Here is a 21,790-nt window from a genome sequence, read left to right on the forward strand (position 1 = left end):
TCGCTCTCATCTTTCCGCTCTTTTTTGAGCGGTAAAATGTTCGCTCCTCTCTTTTCGCTCCTCTATTTTCGCTCTTTTTTGAGCGGTAAAATTTTCGCTCCTCTCTTTTCGCTCTTTTTTTGAGGGGTAAATTTTTCGCTCCTCTCTTTTCGCTCTTTTTTTAGCGGTAAAATTTTCGCTCTTTTTTTTCGCTCTTTTCTGAGCGGTAAAATTGTCGCTCTTTTTTTCCGCTCTTTTTTGAGCGGTAAAATTTTCGCCCCTCTCATTTTTGTTTTGCGCTCTTTTAAAAAGATATTTTACCGCTCATTTTCGCTCATAATAACAAATGCGCTCACAATGAGATGAGCGGTGCCCAACACTGTCTGTGGGTCTGCCTGGGCTGCGAACGCGTTCGCATTTTCGGGGCAAAGCGTTATCACTGCGTACCAGTTTCTTAGAATCAGGGAAAAGGTTTTTCCAAAAGCGCCCTCTATTGGTCATTGGGTGTAGTATAATTTTTTAATGGGTCGAGATTCGAACTCGAGCCCTCTTCAACGACAGGTGAGCGTTCTACCGCAGAACTCATCGACGAATAGTTGTGGTTTTCAAAAGCTCGCGTGAGTTACTTTGAATAAACCCTGACCGATAAATTAAAAAATAACTTTAATTTAATTAACAAGCTGCAAATCGGCACAGAGATATCTTTCGATCTCCAGCATAAAATGCCCACCATCTATAATTCATTCGGGTGGATTCATTGCCGTCTTTAGTCGCTATATAATCTCTTAAGCTTTGTCTATAGACGCTCTTGGATATTTCATAGAATAACGACTGTGAGCGTAGAGCTATCTAGTAAGTAGTTTCTCGCTATGACAAATGTATATTTTTTGTAAGACCAAAAGCTACTAGTATGGCCATTTTAAAATTTTTACTCAAATTGTGGGTTTAAAAGTATAATGCAAATGACCTAAACATTCGAAATCGCGACCAAAGAAGTTATAAAAATCGTCTTTCAAATATAGTCGTTCAAATATAACAACTGTTGAAATTAAAATTATCATTTCGTTGTCGAGATAAATGTTTTAAAATATACTGTAAATGGCCATGGTTTCCCAAAATGGCTGCTACACCTAATTAAAAATTAAGATTTTACCCCTTCTGATGGCTGGCGACTTTATGTATATTTTTGTTAGACCAAAAGCTAGATCAGTAAAAAATTTTTAGATAGTTACCCAAATTGTTCTTGCATTAATAGCAATAGGTATAGTTATAATCGCGACATTGAATCGATTTAGTCGTGTAACAACTAACAAACAAAATGTGTAGTTTTATCTAAGCTTATAGTTTAGCTTCAACACAGTACCTAAACAAATAGTGGAAAATATACACAACATTAAATTATGTTACAGATAGGACCATGACCAGATATGAACAGAAATCTACTGAAAGTTTCGTCATGACTTCGTTCCATAAGGTATGCAGGGTGTTTCAAAAGGTTATGCAAATGTTTTAAGGAGTTGTATAGTGAGTTGCAGGCTAAGAAAGACAAAATATATAGTACAGTCGGCGCAAGGATACCTCAGATCGTTTCCGGTCAGACGACCGCGTGAAATTTAAATTTGGCCACTTTACGGTCAAATTAGAATCGAGGGGCTGATCACTCCCCGTAATCGGTGTACACGCCTGTAGCTTTGACTGCACTAAAATGAGTACGTAAGTGAGTACAGATTTAGCACTACCAAAGGCTGTACTCATTTTCACATTTATGTAATCGGTGTACAGATTCTCAGAGAGTGGTTAGCCCCTCGATTAGAATTTGGCTGTTATCGTCGTCTTTTAACGCCATCTAGACACCGAAATTGGAATCTTTATTTTTAAATATCATGTGGTCGTGAGTTTAATTACTGAATACAGCCGAAATATTTTGATAAAGAAAGTTCGACAATGGAAGCTCCAAATATTTTAACTAGCCCAAAAGGCTACTATTAAAAGCACGATAAAGGCTTATTGCTAACAAGTAAAGAGAAAACCATAATATTAAACGTCTATAGCTCATTAAAACAACGTAAGCCCCACGAAAGCGTCGTCACTATTTTAAAAGAAACTGCCGATTTAACTGGTAAGACGTACAAATAAATTTAAATTAGCTGAACTGGCCACGTATTGTAATCTAAATTGAAACAACTAGGTGTCTCATGGAGAGCTGTTCATAAAGCTCAGGCTCAATTTCAAAAAATGGGTGGTGTCTCTACTCCGTGCAAGAAGAGGCCAGGTTCCGTAGGGAAGAACACTCGGTTGGCGAAATATGACGACTTTACAAAGAGTGTCATTGCTCGAAAGATTCATCATTTCTTCGCTAAAAACGAGGCTCCAACAGTTGGGAAGATATTGGAATCAATTAAAGATGATGATAATTTACCTAATATGTCTAAACAGCAACTGTACCGCTTAATGAAGGACATTGGCTTCACCTACAAGAGACGAAATCGAAATTCTATTCTGATTGAGAGGCATGAAATTGTTGTTTGGAGACACAGGTACCTTGGTAAAATTAAACACTTTCGTCCAGACAAGAAAAACATAGTTTACTTGGACCATGGGCAAACTACTTCAGGACTCGCAATTTCATACTAAGCTCCCATAGAGTATTTATCTTCGAACTGTCGCGCTATTCGACTGGAGCGCTACCGTGCGTAATTCGCGAGAGTTAAAAATCTGGTACAAAATAGCGAGTATCTACCAAGCCTGATTTACGAAAAAATTTTATTTGAAGATAATGATTTTGAAGAATAATGCCCATTTCAACCGTTTCGCAAAGATTAGATTGAAATATATTCTCATGAATATCTGATATTAGTTAATAAAATAGATTAGTTTAACTTAACATGAAAATTCCTCGTTAATTTTACCTTTCAATAATCTAATCTCCAACTCCATGGACGCTGCCATCTTGTCCCAAATTTTTAACTTCAAAGAACTTCACTAGATGGCGCTGCCCGTCACGTAAAATTTCAACGCGACAATTGGAAGACGAAGTTTTATAGGCTTACATTACGAGTCCTGTAGTAGTTTGCCCATGCTTGGACGAAACTTGGTGCAACGCTGGACATCATGTATCAAAGGCAATTATAGTACAGCAGACTTGGAAATAGTGATATTTTTTACGGGGGCCCAGCGGGCCCCCGATCCCCTTAAGTTTATTTTTATTGAGAGCCACTGGCCCATGGGGGGGGGGGGGGGGGAATTGGGGGAAAAATTTAAAATTAGGTAGGGGAAATAGGAAAATAAAAATTGGTTACGTTACTTACATAACATTTATTAACTTTAAAACAAGCAAGTATATCATAATATCACACATAATCATTTGTAACGCTAGATCCGAGGCTAGATCCCGCTCTCGTATAGGGTAGATTTCAAAAACGGCGTACAAATCATGTTCCAGAAATTTCCGTAAAATGTTTAATAAATATTTTTAAATTAAATTGAGAGCCCTGGTGGCTCGCAACCCCCGTTCGAATGATTTATTTTAAGAGCCCACTGATTTTTATTAAGAGCCATTGGCCCCAAGACTCCCGCTAATTCCAAGTCTGTAGTACAGTATATTAATCAATGTTAAACGTAGCCTAAAACCATTGTGCTCGGATGGTGGCGACTTCTCTCGTTGCCGCATTGTAGTAATAGAGTAAGCTTTTGTTAAACGGAATAGCGCGCGTTCGATTCCCGGTGCCGGACTAAAAGTTTTCATATAGTAGGAAACATTTACATTAGAAAATTAAAACTTTAAACACGTTATGATGTACACATTTATAATTATAATTATGTTTTATCACAAAAATAGGTTTAATAAAACCTTTAAAATACTAAAATGGTAAAATTTCTACCTGATCGGGGCTGGGATTTGACCCCGTGACCTTCTAAACGACAGAAACATTTGAAAAGACCGTTTCCCAAGGTTATAGTGCCTGAAGTAACTGTGCGTGTCCGCCGCAGGAATGTAGTTTCACTGTTGAAACTACGAAGGGGTTATTACAGACGCCATTTCTATATACTGAAAATATAATGTTCGTCATTTTAGGTGTGGCAAGACAGTAACATTAAGAGCAGCTATGACGCGAAAAGAAAGGGCTTAACTGTTGGACTTAAACCAAGTGGAAAAGGCGGACGTCTTATCGTCTTACATGCGGGCGGGGAAACTGGATTCATAAATGATACACTTTTGCTTTTCCAGTCCAAAAAAACAACCGATTACCATGAAGAAATTAATGCCACCAGAAGGAAATGAAGGGGAAGGATGACACAAGGGTTCTCTACTGTAACGGCAGTCCGACCAACCTCAAAAAGGCGCGAAAATATGGCGGGAGTACACACTTTTTCAAACCAATTTACTCCCAAAAAAAACGTAGTCCCGAGAGATCTCCGCGGTACAATTCCGACTTGTTGTCTGCTTAAGTCGACTCGAGTAACTGGACGATGTAGACTTTGTTTGTTTGGAAACCTGGAGGTATGTATTTTATCTCAGATTTTAATTAAAACTATTAATAGTTTTGACTATTACCTTTTAAAGTAGTATTTGTTTATAATTAAATTATTAAAACCGGAAACTAAGGACTAGTTTGGGTCAGCATCAAATTTAGAAAATTAGTTATTAAACAAGGCTTACCGAATCGTTTAGTTTCCTCTTTTACTATCGCTATCCTGAACTTTAAAGCCGTCTGTTTGCACGTATTTACTTAAACATTTAACTTGATTTGGCTTTATATTAACTTGGGTAGATTTAAACCTTTTACCCCGCGAAATTAAATAAACTTGAACAGATTTACTAAGATTCGCCGCCATAGCAATCTATTTTCGCGTCTTTCGCGACGTCAGTGAGTCACGTGAGCTGACGATTCTGACGACATCGTATGTCATCATTACGGCATACGCTTGTCAGCCAATTAGAAAAAATCACGAAATTCGAGGTTGGTCGAACTGTTGTTACACTCGTAAAGCATTATAGCATATGGGCAGTGCCATCCTTCCCCTTTATCTCCTTCTGATGCTACCTGTTTTCAGGAATTGTTTGAAAAGCAACTTCTTCCTAACCTTTCACCAAGAAGCGTTATTGTGATAGATAACGCGTCTTACCATAGTAAGAAATTAGAAGCTATACCAACCATGGCTACAAGAAAAGATGGTATCATCAAGTGGTTGAACGAAAAACAAATTCCACATAATCCAAGAGCCACTAAACCAATTCTTATTGATCTCGTGAAACAAAACAGACACTTGTACGAAGGGTATCTCATTGATGATATTGCTGCTCAACATGGCCATGAAATACTTCGCCTCCCGCCTTACCATTGCGAACTTAACCCTATCGAACTGGTATGGGCAGATATAAAAAATCAAGTGGCAAAGAAAAACAAAACCTTTAAAATTAACGATGTCCAACAATTGATTGAAACTGCAATAAGTAAAATATCCGTCGAAAAATGGAGCACTTGCGTAAGACACGTAACGAACGTTGAACAAATGATGTGGGAGGCTGATAACTTACGAGAGAGGGTACAAAAGCAATATGTATTCCTGATTACTTTTAGTAGCACCGAAAAAAGCAGTTCGGAAAGCGAAAGCGACACTGATAATAGTGGAAAGTGATAATTGATTTCTTATTTATATACATTATTATTATTTTGTTATAATAAATTGACATTATACAATTGAATTTTTTCAGTTAATAAGTTTTCTCTAGTCTTATCAAATAAAGTCACAGTCTGTTTACTTGAATATTATTGCTCGTTTGTTTACAAAAAAAAACCAAATAATTATGCATACTATTTTAAATTTAGGAATGATAGGAATGTCTTATCTTTTAAATTTGCTCCAATTTCGGTTTCTAGATGGCGCTAAAAGATGACGATAATAGCAAAATTCGAATTTGACCGTAAAGTGGCCAAATTTAAATTTCGCGGGGTGACTAACCTGAAACGATCTGAGGTATCCTTGCGCCGACTGTACTATATATTTTGTCTTTCTTATCCTGCAACTCACTATAGGGGGTGAGTTGAGAAGTATTCCGGTTTTTTCCCCATTTTCCTACGACGAGTTAAAAGAGCGCCAGAGTGCTTCAAATTGTGGCATACTGGCCCTTGGAAGTAGGCTGCAGCAAGCACAAAACCAAGCAGCATGGACTTTAACTGTTTATTTTTTTACACTGGTTACCTCGATTTGTTTACAAAGACCTTTTTTACCTATCACACGAACCCAAACCTTAATGTTCGCATTTTCCCGCTGCTTGGTTTTGCGCTTGTTTCAGCCTACTTCCAGGGGCTAGTAAGCCACACTTTGAAGCTCTCTGGCGCTCTTTTAACTCATCGTAGGAAAATGGGAAAAAACAGGCATACTTCTCAACTCACCTCCTACAACTCCTAAAACTCTTTGCATAACCTTTTGAAACACCCTGTATATTCCAATACGAAAAAAAATAAATAAAGAACTTCGACTAATCAGTATTTAAATGATGAAAGAGTCGCGATCTAGAGGAAGATGCCATCGCTGAAACACAACAGCTGAACGATAAAGAGTCGAACGACGAGACATCCCTTACCCAACTTTATTACGAAGTCGACGATGTTCCTCCTTGGTATCTTTGCTTGTTTCTGGGATTTCAGGTACACGGGGCGGTTTATCTTCTCGACGTGGTAATCTCGTTTAATATATCATTAATAATGAGTTTACGCGTATTGTAGCACTACTTGACTATGTTCGGAGGTAATTTGGCTTTTTGTTTAATCGTCATTCCAAAGTTATGCATCGCCGAAGACCACGCAGCCCAAGGTTACATCATGTCCACAACTTTCTTCGTGGGAGGTTTCGCAACCATTTTGCAGGTCACGCTCGGAACACGGTCAGTTGCGTTTTGCGTTTTAATATTAACGGAATATATTATTCAGGGTGTTTTAGAGAAGTGTGGCACAAATTTACAGTCGTGTTCTTTATGTAACAAGGAGTGAAAAATTGAACCGTATCCGAGTAATTGTACGTCAAAAATCAGCCTCCAAAACGACGAAAAACGCACATATGTGCAGTTTCTATTATTCCTTGTACCCAATTGTTTCCTTTACTAAGCATTTGGTTTGTTATCGAAAAAGATAAGAAAACGATCAGTAGTATCAAAAGTTCGTTATTAATTGAAAGAAGTATTCTACGTGTAGAAATTAACAATAACAATTAAGGTTTTTCATAGTGACCACGTCAGTTGGAAGAAAGGTTCGGGTCTTTTTCTTCAAATGCCATAAGTACAAATTTAACTTAATTACAACAAATGTACAAAATGTATACCTTGGGCACACGCAAATCATTCTTGAACTCGTTCGGAGATTCGAGGTGTGTTACGAATTTGCGACCGAAAACTATGGTTGCGCTCCCTAACGGCGGCGATAAAAAACAAAACTAGTATCAAAGGTGCGTTATTAAAATGAAAGAAGTAAGCTACGTGTAGAAATACGTTTTAACAATAACAAGGTGTTTATGAGTGACTACGCCTATTAAAAAAATAATTATTGAATTTCGTTGTTTTATTCCATAAGTACAAATTTAACACCTTGTGAGGCGTTTTGGAACGTATCTAGTTCATCTCCGTGTTTTGTTTTCCGAATGCTAGTACACTGAATGTATTTGGCTTGTGTAATTAATGGTCTCATTAAATTGTCACCCCCTAAAAAATGTTTTTAGTATACATGTTTAGTCTAACGTTCTACTAGTTTTTTTGGACGGGTACGAGGCTCGAATTTGAAATAAATTGACGGACGGCAATAATGAAATTCACATTTTGTATCTTAAACCTGCTATGCTATAGCGTACTTCACGAATGCAGCATATGCCGATATGCATTTTATGAATGGACTGGCTCAGGAAAATGCGGTGGAAGCGCGGCGCTTGTATCAGGAGCACTTTCCTCAAATACAGCTTCCAAATCGACAAACGTTCACGGCGGTTGACAGACGCCTAAGAGAAACTGGAAAAATACATCCCACGGGACCTGCTACTGCAGAAGGAGACGACTCAGAAGACGTGGATGAACAAGTACTTACTATCTTCAAGGATGATCCTATGACAAGTACGATTCAAGTTGGACATCAATTGCGAGTTGACCATGCACTTGTCTGGCGTATCCTTCGAGGACACCAGTACCAACCATTCCATTTACAAAAAGTTCAATTTTTAAATGAGGCCGATTATCCAAGACGAGTCGCATTTTGTCAGTGGTTTCAGGAGCAGGCTAACGACGTCAATTGGTTAAGTACGCTCCTAGTTTTTGACGAGACTTATTTTTCCCGTGACGGAATCTTCAATTTACATAAGTGGCAGCAAGAAAATCCGTACGCGACTATACCGTTAGGTCACATCAAGTGCAGTTTAGTCTCAACGTCTGGTGCGGAATTGTTGGCGGCCATTTAATTGGACCTTATTTTCTACCTAGTGAGCCGTACTTAACCTTTCTACAAGACATTTTATCTTGAAGTAAGACAATGAATGTGGTTTATGCACGACGGTGCACCCCCTCATTTTAGCCTTCAGGTTAGAGCTCATCTTGATGCCGAGTATACAAGACTGAAGTTCGAGATGTTGAAAACCTACGTCAACGCATAATTGGCGCCTGCGGCACAATACAAATCACGCCAGAAATCTTTCGTCGTGTTCGAGAATCTTTCCGAAGACGCGTCCAAGGTTGCCTACACGCCAATGAGGGCTATTTCTGAGAAACCATAAAAAAGAAAAGAACTGTCTCTTGGTAATTAGTCATTATTATAAATCGTAACGATAGCATAATTCTAGATGCGAACGCTTAATAAGCTTTTGCTAGTAGAGATTTTTATTCACTTATCTCATAAGAAGTGTTTACTCCTTTTTACTCAAAGAACACGAATTTCTACCCATACCCAACTTTAGTTCTGGGGACATCTTAAAAATTGGTGCATTATTGATCGCTTTGAAACTATTCGCGTCCGAAACGGGTCTAGATGACGCAACGGTTCCGAACCGTTTAAGTGGTCTAATTACGTCAAGCGTCTGCTTAAGTTTCTAACTTGCTAGCTTCCACAGTGCATTAAATTTGACCTCCGACGAGTAGTTTCGCCCGCCGCCGTTAGGGAGCGCAACCATAGTTTTCGGTCGCGAATTAGTAACACGCCTCGAATCTTCGAACGGGTTCAAGAATGATTTGTGTGTGCCCAAGGGGTACATTTTGTACATTTGTTGTAATTCAGTTAAATTTGTACTTATGGCATTTGAAGAAAAAGACCCGAACCTTTCTTCCAATTGACGTGGTCACTATGAAAAACCTTAATTGTTATTGTCAATTTCTACACGTCGAATACTTCTTTCAATTAATAGCGAACTTTTGATACTAGTGATCGTTTTCTTATCTTTTTCGATAAAAAAACAAATGCCTTGTAAAAGGAAACCATTGGGTTCAAGGAATAATAGAAACTGCACAATTGCGAGTTTTTCGATGTTTTGGAGGCTGATTTTTGACGGCCAATTACTCGGATACGGTTCGAATGAGGAAAACGTTTCTTAGGACTTTTTTCACTCCTTGTTACCCAAAGAACACGCCCGTAAATTTGTGCCAGACTTCTCTGAAACACCCTGTATAACTCTAAAGAGATAAGTATTAATCTAGGGCATAACAATGAAATAAGTAACGTAGCTTAGTTCCAATACGGGTGAAGTTGCACCATGTTATATTACGCGGACTACTGTAAACATTTCGCTGTGTACGGATATTTATTTATTTTGCAAAAACACATTTCGCCTCGCACTATTTCTCCTACGAAATGTCTTTCGAAGGTACATGTTTCTATAAAATATTATAAGCAGTATAGGGAAATGGATCTTATCTCTAAGAATCTATTGAGACTTCAGATATTAATGATCTTATCTCTTTCATGAAGCCTTCCGATAATCCAGGGAAACGCATTTGCATTCATGGTCCCGATAATTGCCATACTAACCCAGCCTCGATTTAAATGTCCGGCGAAAAATATCAATAATTCTACCTACGATGTCGTTGTTGACAATGTTACTAAATTCAACGACAGCGACGAAGCTTGGCTCACCCGAATGAGAGAGGTTAGGTTGATTTTATTGAAAAAATTGCGAGGCCGACTACACGTATAAATATGCTAAGACTACTAACTTTCCTTAAATTTATAACTTGTCTGAGTCCAAAGGTTTTTATGTCAGACGACTACTACCTTCACCTTACTGTCCAAGTTATTAGGTTTTAAAAGAAATAAAAAAAAACTATGATGATTAAAAGTGTATTGGAACAGAACAGAAATTGAAACAAAATTCATCCGTATTTAAATGTTTAATAAAATGAGATAAAAAGATTAACATTTGATAACAGGTTAATACCCCATCTTGACGGCAACTGGAAATATCCACTTTGAATCTAAGGTACATCAACTTCTCTCTGGCCATAGGTTTCTTCTTAATATCTGCGGCTATCTCAAGTCAGACAATATGAAACGTTGTTGGTAACCTACTCTTGCATATCTCGTAGAAGGTAGCATTTTTAGTACTGGAACTTTATTTATCGCTCTGACTCATTTTGATACATCCCTGAGTATCTTCGTATATTCTAGTCGGACCAGTATCTTCAAGTATTTACAAGGGGTCGGACATTTGGCCAAATCCAGTAAAAAATTTGATCAAAATCCACTAATCCCAACTCCAAGAATTTCGCTCCCACAGACTTGGTATGACAAATCCACAATAAATATTTCCGTACGCAAAAGAGGCAAATGTCCGACCCTTGAGTATTTATACTGGCCCGATTGTTTCTGGGGCAGCGGCTACATATTTAGATTCCGTTGGGAATACATCTGCTTTGCCTTGTAGCTTCGGATACGACAAATACATAGAAGTCTTCGACGGTGTTGCGTTTTCTCTGCCGAAATCTCCGAGCATGTCTAGGCCTTCTAGGGTTTTAGCACTGATTGACGACTAACAGATCGTCAACGTACAGTAAAACGTAGGTCTAATAGCCGTTATTTCTTTACTGTACATACCACACTGTTAAAAATAAAGGTCTTATTTTAGACCTCTAAAGTGCTTAAAACATTTTCCAATATTTAAGACCATTCGGGGTTTAATCATAGAACATATTTAAACCTTCTTCTGCTCCCCAAATTCAGTCCTTTTGTGGAGTGTTTAAGTACTTTTTTACACTCTTTTATCCATTTTATTTCATAAACAGTAAGAAGTTAATCCTTTTTCACTTTATTTTCAGTCCTTTATATGCCCTTATTTAATACTTTTTTTATTATTATTCAATACGACTCAATAGATTAACCATTAACAAGGCCATATTAAGGTGGTTTTCGCTAGGGGGAAATAGTCGTTGAACGAAGGGAGTTGATCACGTAAAGTATCATTTAGTTTCAGTTTTTGATATACACGTAGCAAGAATTCTGTGGTGCCAATATTTGGGTTATAATAGTTTGACGCCATAATCAATATCCTCTATATTTAAATCTGTTATTAAATTTTTAAAGACTTAACCTTCGTTAAATATTCCTGGTGATTGGAATTTCTTCGCATTATGTTATTTTAAAGAAAATTTAAAAAAAGAAATAACGTAGTATTCAAATACTAGTCTCGAAATTGGTCCATATCATTTTTTTCTTCGTTTAAGGGAATTAAATGGGTATTCGAAAGGTCTAAATGTTAGAACATAACATTTTTATACCTTTACCACCAGGACTGGAAAAGGTTTATTCTTTGGGCTCGTTCCCTTTCAATACCCCAAAAGGTATTGTATTCAACATGAAAGAGTAAAATGGGTCTAAAATAATTGATTAGACCGTTTTGAGTAACCAAATGGTTTGAAATAAATTAAAAGTCCAATTTTGGACGTTTTAAAAACCTTTATTTTTAACAGTGCAGGGTAAGATTTATTTCCAAGGAAGCCTTCGCGAAGTAATATTGTTATATTTTTTTATTCCACGCTCTACCTGAAGCTTTAGTCCGTAAATGCTCATCCTTAACTCGACTTTTATTGGTTGGTCCATGAACAGGTTTTCTTCTATATATCCGTGGAGAGGAACGACGTCTTCACGTCCAAATGATCTACGATCATCTGTTTGGATGCGGCTACACCGAGCGAATCCGGACAGTTTCGTCATTGCGACTGGAACACAAGTTTTTTTTAAAATCTTCCCCGTATGTTAGCTAATATACTTTTACAACCAATTAGTTGGTGACCTGGAGGTAATTCCTCAGTACTTTATTCAAGATGAATTTTGTTATTTCATGGGCGGCTGTTATTCATACAGCTTTCTCTTCGTCGCACTTACTTGCCACGATGAGGGTTCTCTGATGTGTTTGATTTGGGGGTACAGCCTGATTGGCCCTCGCCAGATATCTTTGAGCCTCAGGTTCTCTAACTTTTGGTGCGACGATTACCTCTGTGGGGTTTGCTGTGGAAGTTTCGTCGTGTATGTCGACATCGGTTACTTGTTTCACTTGTGAGCTTTCGGATTGAGGATTATATTATTCCTTTCTCTGCCTTGTCATCCACTTCGACTTCCGGATTTGTGGTTTTGATCCCGTCCAGAGTTCCTACGCAGAAGAATTCTTCTAAGCTGATGAACGGACAAGAGACTTCCACCGAATTTGGGAACGTAAAGAAGGTGGTTGACTTGAATGTGGTGGCTATCGCCCTCAAGTCCGATGCATTGAAGAATCCCGCTTCCCATACCTTTCGCTTTGATAATAAATTCGTAGGCTAGAAGAATGTTTTCGTGTTTTGGATGAATTTTCTTGAAGAATATTCGGTTCCAATAGACCACGTACCAGGTGATGGCCGAAGCGTTGCTTAAAGCAATTAATCCGTTGTATTCTGTTTCTCCATATTTTTGTACTTCTGTCATGTCTACTCTGGTACTCTACATTATAAGTTTTCTACAGTCTTATTTGCAGAAGTGACAATTTCGATTGTCTCTGGCCACCAGTTCGGTTGCTGTGGTCTGTAGTACTTAAAGCCGTTTCTGATTTCGCTGAGTTATCTTGCCGTCAATTGAATTCGTCGATTAAGTTGCTTTTAACCAATTGCAAAGAAAGTTCTTCTTCATGGCTGTTATCAGGGTATAGTATGAGCCCGGTTAACTGCTGAGTAGTATAAGTGTGAGGTTGAAATCCATAATAACTGTTGTTGTAGCTTTGTAATCTCGAAATTTACACTTGTAGCAAAGGGCGAAGCTATGGGGAGCTAAAAATCTACACCATAGATCGACTAAATAGTAAAAGATGTCTAGGGGTATGATGGCGAAGGAATATTTCATTTTAAAGCTATTCGTTAACGTTAAAATTTACATATAAGAAACCCACTTAATAACTCTAAGTAACTTACAAACTACATACGTAAAATTATACAAACTTAACACTAACTTAAAACTAATTACAATAAGTTGGCATGCCAAAATATACCTCTCCTCGGAAGAATTGTCCCTAGTGGTATTAATTTCTCGAGATGACCCTTAAAGATATATCTCCGCAATTCAGAGTTATTTACTAAAAACGTCATCCCGGTTCAATCCCGCCCGGTATAATATTTTAATTATAATTTAAATAATTGAGACGAAACAACCGAGTTTAATAATTTATTCAGAATATTATAAATTAAGTAGTTACAACAGTGAGTTAGACGTACTAAACAACAACAAAAATAACCAATACAAAATAATATTCAACCAAGAAACAAGTTAATCCAAATACTTTGAAATCAAGAATAAATAATAAACCCAAATACCGAAAGTTGAAAAAATGGTGTGAAAGGAAAAACGAAAAATACCTTACCGTTAGCAATACACGGCTTACAACGTACAATAAATGACCGTAGACGGAATAGTAAAATATTTTTATTCACTATAAGCACTTAAACAAAGTTACATAGAAATAAAAGAAATTAGCACAAGGTTGCCAGGTAATCGGCAAGCGAAGCACCCGGGGGGAACGAGTTAAGAACGGATGCTGCGTTCCCTCTTTGAACCGCAATAGCAATTCTTTGCGTGAGAAATTCCACCGATCGCGGCTCAGGGTTCTTTATAAATAAAAACAAACCAACCCAATTGATGAACTGCATTAAATATCTTAATCCGCCGAGAAAACGTTTAAAATAAATAGGTGTTTCAATGAAAAATTATTCCTCTGCTTGGCCCCCCTACTAAAGCGTGGTGGGAAAATACAGACATAAGGCGACTGAACTGCGCATGCGTCTTTGAGAACAAAATCCACGTAACTATATACACAAATCTTAAAAAGATACGTGGAGTTTGCTCTGGCCACGCGGCGTCGGAGCTTGAATTAATAATAGAAGCCAAGCCTCGCCGCCTCGGCTTAACAGGTCTTTTCCTGTGTTTACTATTTACCTGTTTTAGAGTCCAAAAGGTAAAAATATTTTTAATTTAATGACTCGCTATATAATGCTAATAACTTACATGATTTCGACATCTTTTGAGATACGAAACGTATTCTCCTAACCCACTCATCTCTTATCGTATATTCTTTAGGAAACTAGTGAAAGCTAATATTGTTTGAGTTATTATATTTCTAAAACAATTTGGAATACAACAAGTAATACCACTCGGTATTAAAAACAAACTTAATAGCCTAACAATAATAAAAACGCTAGGCCTAGGCACTTCGACTGCTTTGTAGAGTAAGTAAACAACGACAGAGTCACGATATTATCGCCTGGTAGCCCTGTCAAAAATACGAAATAATAAAAATCCAAAGACTAAATAGGAATTTAGAGTGGTATGTCCCGTTGCCTAACGTATAACACCTCCATGTCGGAAAAGCAGTCATATTTTTTATTGAAATACCTAGCTATTACGAAGTAATGACGACCCAGTTAAAAACCAGACCAACATAAATGTAAGAGCACGATGTATACAACTCGAAATTTTCTTCATAAATGAACCATTGCGCTTGAAAACTAAATACGCTAAACACACAATAGATAAAAATATACGACTAAAAAACCAAATAAATTAAAAAAACTAACTAGGTGGACCACCCACGGGTTCTACCCTTTAACCATCTTATCTGCTGATGACTGGGCTAAAAAGATTTGACCTTTACATTTTCATACGTAAACAAATTTTGACTTTAAAAACTATTAATATACTCTTCCGCTTAAGCTGAGCTTTTAATTTTCATTGCACCGAAATATGTATCGGTGGTTCCGTGGTAGAACGTCCGCCTGTCCTACAGTAGGACTCGGGTTCGAATCCCGCCCGATGCAATCGCAAATTGATACTAAGACCGAATATCGTAAACATTAGGTGGAAACCCTGCCATTTGGACGTTGAGACGTTTACTGTAACCCTCAGCACTCGGTCCGTCCCAAAAGTCAATAAGACGAATTTGAGAGACAACACCCATACGTACAAAACACAACCAACTCAACACCCACAACCGCCATAACACAAACTCAACATTCCCACACTACACATAAACATTACAATAACAAAGTTTCCAAAAATACCCAACCGCAAATTTATCCGTTAACGCTCACCGTCACACGGTGGTTTTGCCTCCCTTTAAACTGCAAACACGGTTTTTCGACTTTGCCCGGTAACGCGTTCACAGACAGTCACACAGACAAACACGGTGATTGTAATACCCTTCCTAGGGGAGGTAATAAAAATTATATAAACGACACTTAAGACTGACGATTGTGAGATAAATTAAATTAGGATTAACGCAGTTTAGTTTCTTATGGCACTTAAAATAACAGACATTGTAGCGCATCTCGAAGATTTACGTGGATTTATGGTCGAGCAGAATTCCATAGTTGTTCGCGTAGAATCTGTGACCGCTCGTAATCCATGGATATTGAAAGGATGAACTTTATGTAAAATCACTCTTTACCAAACGGTCGCTTTACGAATAGACCCAGATTTTATTACGGTGAAGGTGAAGTCGTTCAAGCGTTGAATATGGATTTAATATTCGAAAGTCCGCGACTATTTTCATACAGAAATTATAGTTTTACTTCAGAACTTAGTAGATTCGGGCTATTTACGATCAACTATCCGATTTTTTAAATAGGCCTTTATTTATTAACAACTTATATTCCGAAACTCTTTTTAAAAACCGTTTCTTTTCAAACGCTATAATTCTCAAGATCCACCCTTTATGTTAAAGGGCCACACCGGCGTTTGAAAAATTCGGCCTGAATTTAGCACGTGGTAGCAGATACGACCAATCATATTCTGGAAACTAGCGCGTGAAATAGGTCAAATTCAAACGCCGGTGTGGTCCTTTAAAAATGATTCCTCTCTTTGACCGCATCAACGATTAAATAATAATGTCCAACCTCCTCACAAAACTTGTACGAAACTGTCTTACAACACTAACACAATATTAACAATTATACAAAATAAATAATTAATAATAAACATAGATACAAAATAAAATAAAATCTAAAACCAATAATGGGACAACTAAGAAATTAGAGAAAGCGAGTAAAACGCGGAGAGAACCTTTGGCCTGCCCAGACGCGGGCCGAATTCCCGACCAGGGCCAAGCCCAATCTACAGTCTCCAGGCTACTAGCACCCGAAGATTAGTTTTTGGACGTAACCCAGTAATTTTGGTAATTCCTCGTTATACACTTGTTTACATCCTTTCTTTACAGTCATGTAAAAAAAAATCGAAATATCACCACAGGATAGCGATTTCTTGAACCACAATTCCGGGAATGTGATTGCCCCCCCCCCCCCCCTGACCTGTATATCATCTGAGGTCCAAAATAATGATGAATAATTGAAAAGGAACATACATTTTATGATTAAGTTGGTCCATTTATAGAAGTACAATCTTTTCAATTTGAGTTTATCAACATCGAAGTATTTGTATTAATTTTTATTTGCGTTGCATTGGTTATTTTCCATGGTACTCATTTGGTGGTTTTTTGGGAAGAAATAAAAAATGAATGGAAATGCTAAAAGTGTCATCCTTATGATTATTTTATTATTTATGATTAAATTTAGTCTTGTTTTTCAGATACAAGGTGCCATTATTTTAGCCTCGTTGGTAGAATTTCTGATCGGAGTAACTGGAATCATTGGATATCTTTTACGTTTCGTGTCGCCACTGACCATCGCGCCTGTCGTCTGCTTGGTCACGTTGGGGCTCTTCTCGGAAGCTACGTCAGCCGCCAGCTCTAACTGGCCAATAGCGATTATGTAATTACTGGAATTAACATTGCGTCATTCGAAGCACTGACAAATCACCCCTATTTCAGGACTATGGTCTTGTTGGTCTTATTTTCGCAGTACTTTTCGAAAGTCTCCGTTCCTTTCTTCTACTGCCCGATTCGGTCAAAGAAACTTTCTTTGGTCAAAACTAGTATTCCTCTTTTCCAACTATTTCCCGTAAATGACACTTTCATAAACATGTTTAGATGAATTAAAGAATTGAAATTACGACAACCATCCGCAGGTTTTGCTGACTCTAATAATAGTGTGGGGCTTGTGCGCTATTCTTACGGCTACCGACAGCGTCTCCCCGGAGAGTGCCATTAGGACAGACTCGAACTGGGTGATGGTTAGGAATTCTCTATGGGTTCGAGTGCCTTACCCTGGTAAACAGTTGTAACTGTTTTAAAAATGGAATACATTTAATAAAATTTTATCGAATTGAAGGTCAATGGGGCTGGCCGACCTTCAGCGTCAGTGCCGTACTCGGAGTTCTGTCCGGCGTCCTCTCATCCATTATGGAATCTGTCGGGGACTATCACGCTTGCGGAAGATTAGTTGGCTTCCCCAATGTACCTTCTCATGCCATTAACAGAGGAATCGCCATTGAAGGTTTCGCTTCGGTGGTTGGAGGTCTCTTCGGCACGGGTTCTGGGGTCACCTCTTACACGGAAAACGTAGCAACCATTGGGATTACGAAAGTGGCTAGTCGCCGGGTGGTTGTTTGGGCCGGCGCCTTCATGATTTTCTTCGGGACCATCGGGAAGATTGGAAATTTCTTCATGACGATGCCGAAGCCAATTCTGGGAGGTTTATTCTACGTCATGTTCTCTATGGTTTCCGGAGTCGGACTTTCCAGCCTTCAATACGTTAATTTGAACTCAACCAGAAATCTTTTCATCTTGGGCACCTCCTTGTTTATGGGATTAGCTTTACCTCAGTGGGTAAAATCATCGCCGGAACAAGTCATTCAAACTGGTAATTACCTAATACACCACCCACCTGGTCGCTGTTAACTTATACGTTGTCTACAGGAAACGATACAGCCGATCAATTAATAATCGTTTTGTTGAGTACTGGTTTGTTTGTAGCAGCCTTCGTCGGAATTCTCTTGGACAATACTATTCCCGGTAGGCTTATTAGAGATTCACGATGTTCTCGTAGATTAACTGGTAATGACTTTCTTATTTCTCAGGCTCTAAAGAAGACCGAGGCATTAGTAAATGGAGGAAGGAAACTGTCCAAGGAAGCACATCGCGACTCGAGGACCGATGTTACGGCTTTCCTTTTGCTACAAACTGGCTAAGCAAATATAATTGGCTTCGGTTTCTTCCGATAAGTCCATCATACCAGGAACATTCTCAACACAAAACACACCAATAATTAGAATACCTGATAACTTAAATACACTTCCCTGAGAAGTACCATTATCTAACATCAATCGACCTGCACACATTGACATCTTAGTCCGTGAACCAAAAACATATTATTCTAATTAACATCACCGTGTTAACTGCATTTGTTATTTTGCTTATTCGTAGAAAATAACTCGTTTTAAAATATTATAAAAATTTAATACTCTGAAAAATACATTATTCGCGTGTAGCGACGGTAGCGACTGTAGCCATCGACGACTCGAAAGAGAGAGCGAGAGCCTTACCACTAGAGCCTTGCGCCATCGATCTAACGCCACTGTCTCCGATATTTTCTATGGCGCCGAACCGCCGCCGCCGAGCAGGGGTGTAGGAACGTTCTAGAAGTTGGAGGGGCAAAGGGAAACGAAAAGGGGTCTGGAGAATGGTTTTGAATTTTTAATGGGGTGTAGCTTCTCCGAATGCATGTGTACTGTTTACTACTATGTAAATTGGCGGGAAAAGACGGAAATTTAAACACAGTTGAGGTTCTATAGAATCTATACACTGTATATGCTTTTAAAACGAGAATTTGAGCCTTTTGAAAATTTCAACTGACCAAAATGTTGGAGGGGGCGATTGTTTTTGAGTTTTCCTACGTAACTTTATTTTTATTTCTTTCAAAATTATTTAAAAACATTTTTAAATTTTCAAAAGGGAGGAAGACACTTTTTCCCCTTCACGCCACCACAGCCAAAAAAACGCCGCCGAGAATTTTTGAAAAATCAGGGGGCCCGACGCCGCAGTGTGTTTTTTGCCAAATGCCACCGCCAACCAAAATGAAATCGGGGCTATGCTCTACTTACCCCTCGCGGTAGGAAAAGTAAAACTATTAAAATTGAGGGTGGCTTATGCTCTGTATTAGTCTGTCTGTCTGTCTATGGGAAATTATCGATAACAGTTCGCCCATCCTATAATTTGAGGCACCTCTAAACAAAGTAACGTTTACATTATAATTAATCTTAAACCAATATTACCAATATTTCCCGTGATACTCTAGTTGGTAGTTAGTCTAGGCTTCATAATCAGGCTTAATCTTCGGTCGAGTACTTCTGCGTGGTTTGTCATCGTCATCGTATTCGAAGTCGGGAATCGTAGGTTCTGGGATTGAGCGGGTGCTTTCCCAGGATCCAGGTCCTTTGCGTTCATCATCTGCGTTGTCTCTGTCCAACGAGGATCCGGAATCGAGGTCAGTCTATATATATATATATATATATGATTAACGAACAAGTAAAGCAGACCCTTCGACAATCACATTTTAATTTTTGATTTTTAATGGCATTAATAACGTGATTGAAATGGCAAAGAAAATCAGCCGATAAAAGATTATCTCTAGTCATCAAGTCTCAGTCTCGAAAATTGTTCAAGTCAATCTCAAAATCAATTCTAATTACGTGAAATCGACCCGAATTAAATTGCAAGCAGTGTTTCTTTCAGGCATCTCTCCGGGGGGAGCTTCCCATTTTTCCGACGCCACTGCCAGGCGTGCAGGGAGCGCTACGCTCGCCACTGGATACCGGCACCCCCGAATGTCTGGGAAACCCCCCCGAAGAAAATTTTCTGATAGAAACACTGATTGCAAGCTGCCGTTGTCCTATTTAAAGCCAACTGAATGCCGTTTAAAGCAGCCCAAATTCCCTTGAATCCAATTGGAATGCCCGTGAACACGGTTCTATTGCCAGAAGAAGTCACCCGTAGCTCGAAGAGCCTCGATGGTGGACCGAATCCTCGTGAACTCTGTCCGAATAGCCATGAAAGTAGCCCGAAGAGCCTTGGTAGTGGACGGAATTCTGGTAAACTCTGTTCGAATACTCATGAAAGCCGTTTAAAAAGCCGATAAAGCAGTCAGAATTTTAAATTATCCACTCTATTCAGCCAGTGCTCCGTTTACAAAAAATAAACTGTTAATTGTATTCAATTGACTTTTTTTCAATAATGAAGGTTGTAAATTTTTATGAAAATTTTTACATAACTGAAACAATCTAGGCAATGAAGTCTATAATTTAGTAATGGTAACCGGTATTGGTAGAGGAAGGCGAGTCAGCAAAATAAACAAATAAATACCACGTGACGCCCAATTTAAAACTTGTTAAATCATTAAAGGGATCCCTCACTCACAACAGGGGAAGGCATAGGGGTCACAAAAAAAACTGGTTTTCAAGCACACTGCAAGTCTGAATTTTATGTTACCCCTATGCCTCCCCCTGTTGTGAGTGATGGATCCCTATAAGTATCACGCTTTTCAGATTTAAAAATTAAAATAATGTACAATGTTACACCGAAATGTTTTGAATCACTTACTCCAATAAACCCTCTTTTTAATTAAGTTAAATACACCTCATCTATATTTTATGAACAAATTTAATATTGTTTGATATACTTAATTTCATCATATGGATAATAGGTTTTGCGATAAAAATGTAACAAAAATGCGGTTCGTTGTATTTATATTCGACTTTCTCATAACAGTAGTTATCAAGTTACGATGTTTTAAAACTAAATCCGCGTATAATTAATATAAACTAAAAGGGCTAACTATTATGTGCGATATAATCTTTGGATTAAAATATTGTTAAAAGGAAAACATTGGGTAAATAAATGTATTAATTTAAATATAGTTAATATTTGATATTTCACTTTATTTCACTCAGTTTTGAGTTGAGGTAGATGTTTTGTTTACTGTAAACTGGTGTAACTTAAGTCCTTGGCACCCATTTGCCAATTTGTTTTGAGGCCATTGCTGATAATGGGAACAATTTTTTCGGAATCTTTGGGGAGGGGGTGACTTAACCTTCAAGGCCCGCCCACGTCCGTTATTTACGCCACTGATGGTAAGAGAATAAAGATTGGTTAAGTCTTTATCCATCAAGCGCAGAAACAGCACTTTATAGAATATGGGTTAAAAGATATGAAAAAAGTGTGAAATCTTTGCAGGATCCTTAGTCCGAAAGTTTTGTCGAGGGTGAACATTTTTACACTCATTTAATCCTGCTCATCTAGAGAAAAAACTGCTCATCGGAAACAAATTCTGAAACAACCATCGGATTCCTGACACTTCAATCCACCGCCTTTACTCTATTTCAAGTCAATTAAAGTTAGTTTTAATTAGTAAATCATTAAATACAAATTAAGTTATTAATTT

At 38.1% G+C, this 21,790-nt stretch overlaps 1 protein-coding gene across 1 annotated transcript; it reads left to right on the plus strand.

The window, feature by feature from the left end:
• Positions 1-728: 728 nt before the first annotated feature.
• Positions 729-20,980, plus strand: LOC149932668 (solute carrier family 23 member 2-like). Its single transcript, XM_090155510.1, has 11 exons — positions 729-831; positions 1,389-1,453; positions 6,489-6,632; positions 6,711-6,868; positions 9,918-10,095; positions 17,043-17,224; positions 17,284-17,413; positions 17,481-17,622; positions 17,684-18,214; positions 18,271-18,366; positions 18,432-20,980. Exons 2-11 carry the CDS (start codon positions 1,397-1,399, stop codon positions 18,617-18,619), a joined length of 1,806 nt encoding a protein of 601 aa, XP_090011636.1. The 5' UTR covers positions 729-831; positions 1,389-1,396; the 3' UTR covers positions 18,620-20,980.
• Positions 20,981-21,790: the final 810 nt, after the last annotated feature.

Source organism: Leiobunum rupestre, chromosome 8 (assembly GCF_980474605.1).
Source record: "Leiobunum rupestre chromosome 8, qqLeiRupe1.1.hap1, whole genome shotgun sequence".
Classification (NCBI taxonomy): domain Eukaryota; kingdom Metazoa; phylum Arthropoda; class Arachnida; order Opiliones; family Sclerosomatidae; genus Leiobunum; species Leiobunum rupestre.